This window comes from Dipteris shenzhenensis, chromosome 6 (assembly GCF_047967505.1).
Source record: "Dipteris shenzhenensis isolate YYH24624 ecotype China chromosome 6, Dip_SZ_1.0, whole genome shotgun sequence".
Classification (NCBI taxonomy): domain Eukaryota; kingdom Viridiplantae; phylum Streptophyta; class Polypodiopsida; order Gleicheniales; family Dipteridaceae; genus Dipteris; species Dipteris shenzhenensis.
Window position 1 is genome coordinate 7,679,980 of NC_141601.1, and position 13,321 is coordinate 7,693,300.

The following is a 13,321-nucleotide window of genomic DNA, read 5'->3' on the forward strand; positions in this document are numbered from 1 at the left end:
CGTCTAGATAACCATTGAGAAATGCATTCTTGACATCGAGCTGATACACATTCCATCTACTGAGTGTCACAAGTGATATCAAGAACCGTATGGAATCCATCTTTGCTATTGGCGCATAAGTCTCATCATCGTCCTGACCATATTGCTGTGCAAATCCTTTTGCAACTAGTCTGGCTTTGCATCTTTGAATACTTCTATCTGGATTATATTTCACTTTGTATACCCATTTGTTTGCTATGGCCTTCTTTCTTGGTGGAAGGTCGCATAATTTCCAAGTATTATTCTTATACAAAGCATCCATTTCTTCATTCATAGTAGTTTGCCATTCTGGCTTGTCTACTGCATCTTCGAAGTACATTGGCTCTTCTGTAGCCATGATGGTAGTCATAAGAGCATAGTTGGTGGTTTCAACCTATATTGCTTTGCCTTTTTGAGCATATGTCAATCTGGCTGGTGGTTTGCTTTCCCTAGTAGACTGTTTGAGCTACTGTGGCTCTGCTTGGGGTGTTTCTAGAAATTCTTGCTCTTCTTCATCAATCTTTTCTATAGATGACTGTGAAATTGGTGTGTCTATCTCCTTTTTTGCATTCTGATTCCTCATTAAAGACTACATCTCTGGAGATAATGACCTTGCGGTTGATGGGATCATCCAACATGTATGTTTTGCTTTCTTCACTGTAGCCAACCATGATGCATTTACGTGACTACGCATCCAATTTCCTACGATGATCATCATGTATGTGGGCATATGCCATGCAACCAAATATGTGGAGATGCCCAATGTGTGGCTTGTGTCTAATGAATGCTTCATAAGGTGTCATGCCCTGAATCGATTTGGTAGGAAGTTGATTATGCAAGTAGTTTGCAGTGGCTATTGCTTCTGCCCAATACTTATTTGGAAGATGCTTCTCACTAAGCATTGCTCTAGCATTATCTGCTAAAGTACCATTCTTCCTTTCAGCTCTTACATTCTATTGAGGAGTATCTGCACAAATGAATTGTCTTCGAATGCCGTGACTTCTGCAAAAGTTCATGAATGCTAAAGACACGTATTCACCTCCTCTATCCGATCTCATGATTTTGATCTTTCTGCCTGTCTCGTTTTCTACCATGGCTTTGAATTCTTAAAATCTGGAAAAGACTTCAAAAAGTAGACCCAACAATATCTGCTGTAGTCGTCGATGAAAGTTAAGTAGTAAAGTAAACCATTGATGCTGCAGGTCTAGGCATAACCCCATAGATATGTATGTATCAAATCAAGAATACCTCTTGCTCGATAGGTTCTTCTGATGAAGTTGGTTCGCTTTTGTTTGCCGAAGTAGCATGCTTCACAAACTTTTCCAAGAAACTGTAGCGTAAGAATCGCAATTGCCATGTTTTGATTCCAGAGATCTAACAAGCTTTTGAAGTTGACATGACCATAACTCTTGTGCCATTTTGCAGATAGTGGCATCTGTTATGGTTGAGCTGACATGGCATGCAAATCTAGTATTGTAGCTAGCATTCTGTACAAGCGTCCTTGCTTGACACCTTTTCCTACTAGAGCTAAAATCTTATGAATTTATCTCTGATAGTGCATCCATCTGCATCGAAGATGACTCAATAGTTGTGTTTCATCATTTGACATACTGACAAAAGGTTCTTGTTGAGCTTTAAAATGTAGAGTACCTCTTGCACCAATCCTTTCGCACCAATGAAATTGTTCATAGGGATAACACCTGTCCCTTAAACTGGATTCGTTGTATTATCTACTGTGTAGATGACATTCTTTTGACCTTCTAATGGTTTCATCTCTACGAACCATTCCTGATGATTTCTCATGTGAGATGATGCACCACTATCGATATACCAAGGATCCTGATCTGCTTGGTCCACTTGATAGAGCTGAAATCCTCTTTTGGATTGCAATCCATGTCTAGGTAAACTGTATCAGTTTGTTGCATTTCCTCGTTTGCAAGAAACATATTTCCATGTTCATTTGCAAAATGACTGTGACTAGAATGTCCATCATGATGATTTCCTCTGCCATGAAAATTCCCTTGATTGTTGCTGCTGGATTGACTGCCTTGGTCGTACTACTTCTTGTGGAAATCTCTTTCATAGTGTCCAAACTTATGACACTAGTTGCACTAGATGTTTGACACGTTGGTGGATGCATTCCCTCGTCCTTGGAATCTTTCTCGATTGGAATGATTTCCTCTTTGTTACTGATGCTGATGTTGCTGAGATGATGCTGATGCTGACTTGGTTGATGACTTTGTTGTTGCTGATGATGACCACTTTTTTGGAATGATCTACCTCTGCCTCTGCCTCTGCTTCTGTCTGAAGCTGTGAATGCCTGATCATTAGAATGGCCTTTGCGTGCATGAATGGCTTGAGTCTTGAGTTCTTCACCAAGTAAGACTAACTGAAGTTCTTCCAGTGTCAGAATTTGCCATTCGATGGCAATACTTTGGACTAGATTCTCGTATCCCTCTCCTAGTCCATTCAGGATGACTTGAACCATTTCTACGAGGTTCATGGTCTCTCCTGCTGCTGTGAGTTGATTGTTGTAGTCTTTGATCCGGAGTATGTAAGCATGAACAGTTTCACTTCTGTTGCGAAAACTCTAGTTGATTTGGTTTCTTAGTGTGAGAATCCTGGAAGTGTTCTTGGACTTGTAGAGAGCTGCGAACATATCCCATGCTTCTTTCGATGTCTTGACTGTGTTGAGCTATCCTAGCATGACATCTTGCACATTCTGCTTGAGCAGATGAAATGCATAATTATCTTTCTTATCCCATTCTGCCTATGTGCTCGGGCAATGGCAGGATCTGCTACAGGTGCAGAAACTGTTTGTGTAGCTGTAGATCCTGCTATTGCTGGTGTTGTGACAACACGTGGAGTAGAGCTATTGTTGGCTGGATCGTCCAATGGTCTAGGTGTAGATCCATCGACATACTCCCATTTGTCCTAAAGTACAAGAATGGTCTCCATTTGGTATTTCCATGTGTCGTAATTGGAGTTGTCTAGCTTAGCAGATGCCTCTAGATTGAGGTTGCTAGTCGTAGACATGGTGCAAGAAATGTACTCAAAGTGGTGTGAAAAATCAGTGTGTGAATCAACTTTACAAAACACTGACTGTGGCAAGTGAAGCTGAATTGTCGGTGAAGGTAGAACTGTAATATATAATCCAATCTGAATTACAAGGCTTGTGGCAAATGATGGCGGGAATAGCCAAGAGGATATACAAGGCTGAAATGATTTGCACAATGCCGTGAAATAGCCAAATAGGCTTTACAAGATGGCATGTGTGTGTGAAATCAAATCATGTGCTATCTGTCCACTAAATAGCTGGCAATGCATGTGAACACTCTGAAGTCTGCTCACTGAACTGATGAACGTTAGGTTTCAAATAATGTGATGATGTGAAACCGTATGTGAGCGTATGGACTGACTCCGAGTGGGTAATAATCGAGAATTTTAGACATGGCTTAGATTGGCAACTTGGGGAGATTCAAAGCGTCCCCTCTATGGCGCTCTAGTCTACTCTGATCTAGATCTATACCAACCGTTGATCGGTGAAACAACAACAAATATTTTCTTTTTATTTGTTCTCTTTATGTGCTGGGTCAGATGCGTCGATGTAGAGGCTCATGTGCATGTAAGAAGTGGATTTGTCGGCGAAGCTCAAAAGTGAGTGATACTTGCACCAAAATGTACGTGTGATGTGACAAGCACGTAGAGCACAGAAAATTGATCAATTTTTATTTTTGGAGCGCCCTCAAATTCTTCCTGGATCAAGAGATACGACTTGATCTAGGTGGAGGGGCAAAAGGAGTGCAAATGTGCTCTGGCAATCAAGGGGTCACATGCTGTGATTGTGCCTAGTAGGTGGTAGGAGTGGTCACATGAAATGACTGTGTGTGCCTGCAGAGGGATAAGTGTGGCTGTAGAGGGTCAGAGTGCCACATGGCACTGATGAGGTGGCAGTTGACTAGGCTGGTGATATGGCACTATTGACTAAGATGCTTATGTGGCAGTCTGGTTGAGTCAAGGTAGCTTTACCATGGTCTATTGACTCGTGGTTAACTTAACTCAGGGCTAACTGGACCAACCCTATCCATTGTTAAGTGTACCTTGGTTATGGTTGACCAACCAAGGTGTGGTTTGTACTCAACCAAGATAAGGTATCTTGACCAAGGGTGGCCAGGCTGACACGTGTCAGCCAGATAAGGTGTGGTGCCATCCGTCTTTTACCCTTGCACCACGTGTTCTGAAGGGTGGAGATAAGACTCCACCGGAATCAAGGAGATTTTGTCGGGTTAAGTTCCGTCGAGGGCGTCGCTTGGAGCTGTGGGCTAGCACAGAAGCTACGTGGGAGCCTTTGGATGGAGCAGCCAGTCGATTGGTTGGCTAGCAAGGTCTGTTGTTGTTGCAGGAGAAGCACTTGGTTGGAGTTCGTTGCACTTGACTTGCGAGGCTTGTGAGGAGCGTCACTGTGGCTGCCGTTTGCATGCAGGTCATTTATTGGAGGGCCTTTGTCTTCGGAGCTACCATTTTAGGGGCGTGTCTCTTGTAAAAGGTCGACCGTGCCTTTGATCTTGGCCGTTGTGGTCGTAGATGGTGTTGAGTCGACAGAGAGGCTTGGCGGTGAGCAAGCCTATCATCTGTTTGAGCGCCGGGCCTGCTGGAGCCGTCTGTGCAGTCGCTGCTTGTTTGCTTTTGAAGTCCTTTGTTGCGGTGTTGAAGAGGTAGTCGAAGAGAGCCGCTGTCTGTGTGCTTCTCGTTGATGGAGCGCAGGGTTGCTGGCGTCCGTTTTGGTAGTCCATGGAGACGCTTTGTTGCAAGAGAGCTTGGAGAATCACTAGTTGTAGGCAGCCATTGCGTTGTAGTTGTTGATGGGCGGCTGCGTTGATGGCTTCCGAATCAGTCGTTGCTGTAGAGGGTTGGAGCTGGTAGTCTTGCGAGCGATGTTGGAGGGCTTGTTGTGAGATCGTATAGGAGCTACAACCTTTGAAGCCAGAGTTGGATGTATTGAAGCGCTCTGTGCGTTCAAGAGTTCATTGTTGGAGATGTAGCTTTGTAAGGCCCTTTGGTTGATGAAGCTTTGTACGCTTTGGCTTTGCAAAGTTGCTGTAGAAGGAGCACGGGGGTGGCCTTAGCTCTTCGAGGTCCTTAACCTTTCTCTCAACAAAATCGTTCTAGAGAATAGCTCTCTCAATGCTTAGACTCTCTGATTCTCTCTCACTCAGTGGCTCTCAAAGCAAAGAAACTCTCTCTCTTTTACACACAATATATCTCTCAAGGATGCAATGAATCGAATTGACGAAGATTAACGAAAACCTTTCAATAATGGACGGAAATCTCTCTCAAATGGACAGAATTTCTCTACGAAAGTGAACTCTCACAGGAATACTCGAGAAGCTCTCAATCAATCTCTCACACTCTCTCACGAAGGTCTCAATGCCTCAGCAGAAGGCAAGGGAGCTCTGATACCATGACAAAATATGAAGAGGGGAGAGGAGAAGAGTGGAGATGAGGAAAGAGGGCACAGCTAGAGAGCACACCACAAAGGACTAACTGTACACTAGATTTAGTTGAAATGTAGAATATATACAAACCCATTTAGGGTTAGGGTTAGGGCATCTAACCCTTTCCTTTATAGCACTCTATTGGGTTAGTGCTATGCACATATGATCACATGATGGTGTTGTGCACATATGATCACATGATGTTGAGCGTGATCTCTCAACAAGCAAGACATTCCCCACCTCTTCTATACTAATGCTTTAAAGGACATATGTAAAAGCAATAGATCAAGGGGGATCAAAGCACCATGAGAGAGACATAGGGTAGCAAACACTCAATCTATCGCAATGTATATAATCAACAATACATGGTAGGCTTCTTATATAGAGAGAGCCCTTAGAATAGTCAACACTTGTAGGATCCTCTAATCCACATCTCTCCTTCTGGATGTCCTCGATCCACATCTTCACATCATGTAGTCTACATCCTAGGGTGCTACTTTAATACATTCCTATACTATACCTTAGCCTCTAATCTATGTGCACAAGGCACCATATCTCAACACCTCTCCTTGGTGCCATGATCCATTAGCTACTGCAAGGTGGTCAGATGTGAGTTACAAATCCATCACCTCCCCTTACTGCATACCTTGCTACTTAAGGTGGTCAAGTGTGGTTTTTACATGCCAATACCTCCCCTGAGTGCTTACATGGCTACTTGCAAAGGTGGTTAGGTTTGATTACAAGAATATAGGCTAAAGGTGGAAAGGCTGTTGCTTCTCAATACATGTTGTTCTTTACATTCTGCTCATGGCTTGATGATGACTCCACGTAGTTGACCTGCTAGTTCTTCAATCTACAATCTTCTTCCTTGTGTCCCAACTTCTTGCAATGGTGACACTTTGGTTTGTTCTTCAGTATAAAGTCACTTTGATAGTGACCCATCCTTCTGTAATGGTAACACTTCGTTGATGTTTTACTGAACAATGCTTGTTCTTCATTATTGTTGTTGCGTGTTGATGTAGATGTTGATGTCGATGCCTTCAACTCTCTTTCTTTCTCAACAAGAAGAGAGGATACACATTCCTCAAACTTTGGATCTGGAAGATTCTTCAAAGTGGTTGTCAGTGCGCTGTACTCTTCAAGCATGCCTTTAAGGAGAATTGCAATAAGTGCATCCTTTTCTCCTACTTTTGCATTTATGCCTTCTAATTGGGTCATAATGCTTTTTTGATCTTGTTGAGAAATTGTGCCATGGATTCATTGAAGATCATGTGCAAACCATAGAATTCAATCTTAAGATGAATTTCTTGGTTTTTGGCTTTTGCACCAAACACTGTGTTCAACTCATCCCATGCATCTTTGGCATGATCCTTAGATGAATTATGTTTGGACCCAAGTGCAAATCAATGAGTGATAGTGATGCTTCATCTTTTTCCTTCGAGGCTTTATTTTGTACAGTGGGTATGTCTTCTTTTTCAGTCTTCCAAAGCTTCTGATGCATAAAGAGATACCTCATTTGTGTAGACCAAGAGTGAAATCCTTCCCTAGTGAGCTTCTCAACAGTTGGGGTACGTATTGCTATGCAAAGGTCTTACCAGTTGAAGAAACTTTCAAATTTGATAGTGTCTGATTGCATACAATAAAATTGACTTAATAGGCACGTAGAGCTCAAAGAGGCGATCACTTTTCCTTTTTGGAGCGCATGCAAATTCTTTTTGGATCGAAAGTTATGGCTTGTCGATTTTTTTTTTTAAATGAAGAGAGAGTGGGCATGATGATGTGGCACAAGGATTCATATGCTGCTTATAAAGTGTGCTTGTGAAGGGACTGTGTGCTTAGTTGGCACTTATGATGATATGGCATTTTACCTAACCATGGCATAGTGGGTTGACCTGACCAGAGGAGTCCTATTTGCCACGTGGCATTTCCACATGGCCAAAAGGTCTGAACCTTGGATTTGAGAGAAATGGAGTGGAGCTCTACTTTGCGAAGTTGGCAGTGGTTGAAGCAGAGTTCTATAGATGTGCTTGTGAGCCATTTAGAGCTCACCTCTCCTGCAAACAAATTTGATGGGTTGGAGCAAGTCCTGGTGACACTTGGTGAGGCAGCCGTGGTGGGCATTGAAGCCCTCTCGTCGTTGTATAGGCTTAGATAGGCTTATAGCCAGAGATGATGGCCCTGTCATTGGCGAGGCTGTTGACGATGTGAGAAAAGAGCCGGCCAAGTCGCTATTGGTGAGCCCTTCAAGTCGTTGTGAGAAGCGTAGGGCTGCTATAGCAGATAACGGACATAGGGCTATTGTAGCAGACAATGGGCCGTAGAAATTGAGTGATCTGAAGTCTGTGGATGAAGGTTGTGCCTCAATTGAGAAGGAGCTCTGTGGGCCAAAGGTATGCTTTGGAGTTGTGTCTAGTCATTGGAGAGTTATTTATGAGCAAGCGACTGTGAGGGTAGTCGTGCAAATAGTTGTGAAGCAGGCCATTGAGAGATAGGAGCTGCTCTGACATTACTTTGCTAGAGATGCAAGCACTTATGCTATTGTAGGTTGCAGTAGGAGGTGGCTCGTTTGATGAAGGAGGCTTGATTGTTCAATGTGATTTGCATTGAAAAAGCAACTGCAGGTTGTAGGCAATAGATCTGAGCTTTGTTGTTGTCGATACTCAGGCGCCTCTTGGAATCTCTCAAAAGACAAAACTCTCTCTCTCCCTATCTTTCACACACTAAAGAAACTCAAATCCCAAAAACACAGCAAGGTTGCACAAAACATTGCACTTGAAACCAGGCATGATAGTCAAAATATGCTCAGGAAATCTAGACATATCAGACGGACTAGTGAATGGAGATGATGGAGTATTCAAACACTCGAACACAACAAATGAGCCCCATGTTGTTTGGATCTTATTCAACAATAAAACTATAGGTGAGAAAACTCGCTTCAACAACTCATCTCTTTACATGAATGACATTCCAAGGACGTGGACTCCAATACAACACATCACAAGAGGATTTCAAATAGGGAAAAACAACCTCAATTCAATTACTCGACGTCAATTCCCTATACAACCTGCTCAACACTTCGTGATAATTCTTATCCCTTGCATGCAGAGCTCAGGAAGATCGGTGGTAGGAAAACATATGTCTTGGCTGATGATGGTAGCTCTCCTTTGAATGGTAAATGTATTCTGTGTGTCGCCTTTCATTTTTCCATAGGTTCTTTGTTGGCATTTTTGATTCTGTTAACACACACAACAACTACATGTACAATTTCTTGGGAGGGCAACCGCATATACTAAGAGCACATGACATAAGACATAGAACGTGTAGCAAGACAATACACATACCGAGTGACCCGAAAAGCATTGGAGGCCTACATACTGAGCTGCAACTCAAAGAAGGAATGATAGTAGAAATGTGTTCAAGAAATCTAAACATTACATACGGGATTATAAATGGCACCGACGGTATATTCAGAGCATCAAACACCAGCACAAAACGTATGTCGTGTGGATTGAGTTCAATGACAAAACACAGGATCAAGAGAGAATAAGTTTCTATACAACTCCCAAACACCCGCTTCATAGACCCCAAGCTTCCAGATTGTACATGAGTTTCAAGTTGGAAAGAACCACTTGAACTCTATCACATGCCAACAATTTCCAATCCAACTAGCATCAGCAAGAACAATCCATCATTCTCAAGGACTAACTATGGACTTCCTCGCATTTGATCCGTTTTAAAAATTAAAACACATGGCCTCATATACACAGCTTTCTCCCATGTCTGGGACCCATGAAAACTATTCAACATCTCAAAAATTAGAACAAAAGCATATAAAGGTCGACAGATTTGTACTAGAAGAAATAGTATACCTTAAATCAGATTCAGCATGGACATTTGACCGAGTAAATTTCACTCAACAACAATCTAGCAACAATGACACTGCAAAGCCTAAATAGACGCGTCCTTCCAAGGGCACAAGCAAGACATTCTGGCATCCAAATGCATCGTCCATGCAACTATCTTATGCCTCCAAGAAAGACATTGCACGAAAAAAACAAACACTAGGATTCCAATGCATATCAACAATAGATGGGGGGGTTGGCTTAGCAACATTCTTCAAGGACAGCATGTTCTTACGCCACCAAAGTAACATAAGACAAAACCTTCGCTATTCTAAATATTTACTAATCACCCATGACAAAAACAAACATCGTGCTAGATGCACTAGAATCAATCCTCCAACAAATTCCCAGCAACACTCTTATGTACACATTGGGAGACTTCAACAGCGACTATAGCAACAACGCAGCGAATACAAGGCAAATCAAACATCCTGCTAGATGCACTAGAATCAATCCTCCAACAAATTCCCAACAACACTCTTACGTACGCATTGGGAGACTTCAACAGCGACTAGAGCAATGATGCAGCGAATACAAGGCAAATCAAACAATTCATGTTGACAAAAAAAATGGAAAAAATCATAAACACACCAACAATCCATGGATCAACCATCTATAATCACAAACACTACAAGCTTCATACATAAATCAAACCAGTCCCTCATCTACAGTATGTCCAGTATGTCCCCCCATACGTTGATAAATTTGTGAGGTGAAGTCACTATGCTACAATGAAGACCATTCCAGGTAATCATAATGAAGGGCAAGCCAAATGAATGAAATTCACCGTGTTTGAATTCTAGAGAAGCTTTTGAGAAATATTGTAGAAGGTGCGGTACGCACAATCGCTGCCTTTGACTTGATTGCATGGTGACACAAGAACTCGCAGTGCACACGGCTTTGTTGTTGCTTCGAGGTCACGGTGTGCCGAGGTCACGGTGTGCCGCAATGCGGCGGGTCCCCTACTAGGTAGTATTGTCTTTCCACCAATTGCCACGTGTTAGGTTTAAGCCGAAACCCTAACTATAAATGCACCGTCTTGTCCATAGAAGTGTTCTCTTTTTTCCCTTCGTGCTGAAAGCAGAAGTCTCCTTGCTGCTGCGACTGGTTTTCTGAGCTTGACACTATGAGTAAGTCCTCCTCTCCGATCAACAGTTCTCTTGCAGTTGATACTTTTTTTGTTGTTCAGTTGATTGCTACCAGTCGATGCTTTTTTGTTCGCTTCTGCGACTGCTTCCTTCCTGTCGATGTTTTCTTTGGTTCTCTTGCTTGCATTATGTTATTGGATGGATGTATGGAGAGTGAGAGACCGAGAGAGAGTCAAGCGGCTCTCAGCACGATATTTAGGCCCATAACAACTCCTGTCTGGCAAACTTCAGGTAAAGTACATGGGTCCCTGGCTCGTGCCGGCAAAGTACGAGGACAGACGCCTAAAGTGGCGAAGCAGGAGAAGAAAAAGAAGCCCAAAGGTCGGGCTTACAAGAGAATACAGTACAACCGCCGTTTTGTAACAGCGGGTTCGTCACTTTCACCCGAGCTTAGTGCTACTTTTAAAATGCTGTTTATTAGTCTGGTGTGGTAACTGGATTCTTTCTGTCACAGTGGTGGGATTTGGAAAGAAGAGAGGACCAAACTCCTCGGAGAAGTAAATCTGTCAAGTTTTGCATCTTCGACGTGAACTGAGTACGTATTACGTCTCTTGACGCGTGGTTAGTTTTTGGTGTTTCTACAGCTCCGGCAGGATCTGCTGTATCGTAGGTAATGTGATATTCTCTTTTTTCAGGTGAGAACGCCTGTAGTGTCAAGGATGCGAGGGAGAATGTTGATTTTGTTCAATTGATGCCGGGAAATTATGATGGATTTAATTTGCAGCGCTTTGATAGAACCAGTCTGGTTTATGGACATGCATGACCATTTGGTTTTAATGTACTTGATGTCTTAATTTATTTTGGTTCTTAATTCACTCGACCCCAGCCTGTATTATCTTTACTTTCTTCACAAAAAAATGAAGTTTCAGGATTTGAACTGCTATAACTTGCTTGAAGAGGATGAAAATGTGTGTCGAGGCGATCGTATCTATTCTTACATCTTCAAGAATTATTGGTGGAAATATCTGCAGACGCAATTATGTTCAGTTCACATTTGCAAGATAATGTTTGTTAGTTTTTTGATTTCCTGCCTGCAGAGCAGTTTCATGCTCTGCTCTGTTGCAGACGTACGGTACTCTGAATGCTTTTGATCATGATCGTGGTATAATTCTTTGTTTGTGCCTCACGGAGGTTGGAGTACCCAGGGACTTTTTGTTCCTTGGTGAGACTATTCATAAGTAATCTTGAAATTAGGGGATTGATTGGAATAGGATACACCCAAGTTTTAATCTGTTTTTTGGCATTCATTGATGAGACTATTCATAAGTACTCTTGAAACTGTGGGATTGATTGGTGCAAGGATGGGAAACCTTTGTTAAGAGGCCAGGCAAGGACATACCATTTATCTGTTTGGTGCATGCAAGCCAAGCTATTTTCTAGTAGGTGCACTGGAGCAGTGGCAAGTTTACTTTGCCATGGGTCGTCTGGGTACCTTTGATGGCCACAATTGTATGTCAGTTTGTATTGTGAAAGCGTCACTCTGGAGCACACTGTGGGGCTTTATTGGCCTAGCAACTTTTGAGTCCTGTCAACAGGAAAGGGAATGCATTTACCGTGCTGTGCTAGCTCATTTGCAATTGTCGTTTGGAACTTCCTTGTTTTTTTCCTGAGGAAGAGTTTTATCAGTATTTAGTGGTCAGAAAGATGCCAGCAAAGTTCTTGAATGTGTGAGGGTTTTTTTGTTAGTTCCTTGTTTGGACGTTGCCATGGTTTGGGGTGCAAGAAAGTACAGGCTTGTATAGGATGCTTGCTTCTGTGGGAGTCTTTGGAAGTGTGCCGGGAGATTTGCCTGGATGATCACTTTGGGATGGTGGTAAGAGCTCATGTTATGGTATGTATTTCGCTTGTCAGAATTCAGGTGGTCTTTCATTCTGGACTGGTTGTATTTGGTCATGCTGGGGGGGGCTAGATATTGGAGCAATGTCTTCGACTGCCCTGTAATTTTGTGTCCTATGTCTTCGATTTTAAAAAACGTGAACAATCTTGTCTGTTTCAAATCTTATATGCATGTGGAAACTTATTGTATTCTCAAATCTTTTTAAAATCCCTCTTAGGTTTGACTCCCTCCATTCATGGACCTGTGTGTATCTCCTTGTTTCCAGAGGGTGGAATATGTTATTGTTCTCTTTCGTAGACCTCTCCAACAATGCCACACCATGTCCGCATCACGTCCCCTTTTTAAGGTTTGCTTGTGTTGAGTCCTCTTCTTTCCAATGGCTGTTCATCATGCTTCTTTTTAAGATTTCTCTCTTCTTTCATCTAATCATTGCTCTGTATCTCTTTCCCTTGCTTGTTCTTACTCTTGAGAGTTCCTTATTCCTTTACATTTTTTGAAGCATTTTGCTAGCTGTTTTCTTATAAATCTGTCTATTGAATGCAGTTGTCCTTCCAAAAATGACAGTGGACTGCTTTCTAGAGCATATGCTTTAGATTTGTTGTATTCCATCTTCAGTTGGGATCGAGTTTTGTTTTCAATCTTATGAACCTATTGTCATTTATTTCATCAATGCTAAATGTCTTGTTTCACGTGACAACGCATGATGATACCTTTGGGGTCGTGCATATAAACTTTTTTGCATGCCAAAGCACCACCCAACATAAACTATTTGCTGTGGAGGTGGCATCCCCATGATCTTCTGAATCCCAGTGTGACCTTGCATTTTCTTCATCGCTCCTTGCTTGGGGAAACTCTTTTATACTTCTCAAAGAGAAAATACAAGATTTCCTCTAGAGATGTATACATTGCATGCAGAAATGG

The 13,321-nt window shown here is 42.3% G+C and overlaps 1 protein-coding gene across 1 annotated transcript; it reads left to right on the plus strand.

Moving 5' to 3' along the window:
- Positions 1 to 10,417: 10,417 nt before the first annotated feature.
- On the plus strand, positions 10,418 to 11,383 carry LOC147900723 (small ribosomal subunit protein eS30z/eS30y/eS30x). The gene is made up of 4 exons (XM_087375939.1): positions 10,418 to 10,545; positions 10,795 to 10,932; positions 11,018 to 11,098; positions 11,199 to 11,383. The coding sequence occupies exons 1-3, from the start codon at positions 10,542 to 10,544 to the stop codon at positions 11,062 to 11,064; spliced, it is 189 nt and encodes a 62-aa protein (XP_087232065.1). The 5' UTR covers positions 10,418 to 10,541; the 3' UTR covers positions 11,065 to 11,098; positions 11,199 to 11,383.
- The last annotated feature ends 1,938 nt before the right edge of the window (positions 11,384 to 13,321 follow it).

Excerpts from the sequence above, each read along its gene's own strand:
- LOC147900723 (XM_087375939.1), top strand. Across the intron at positions 10,933-11,017 it reads CCGCCGTTTTGTAACAGCGG|TGGTGGGATTTGGAAAGAAG; the intron begins GTTCGTCACTTT and ends TTTCTGTCACAG.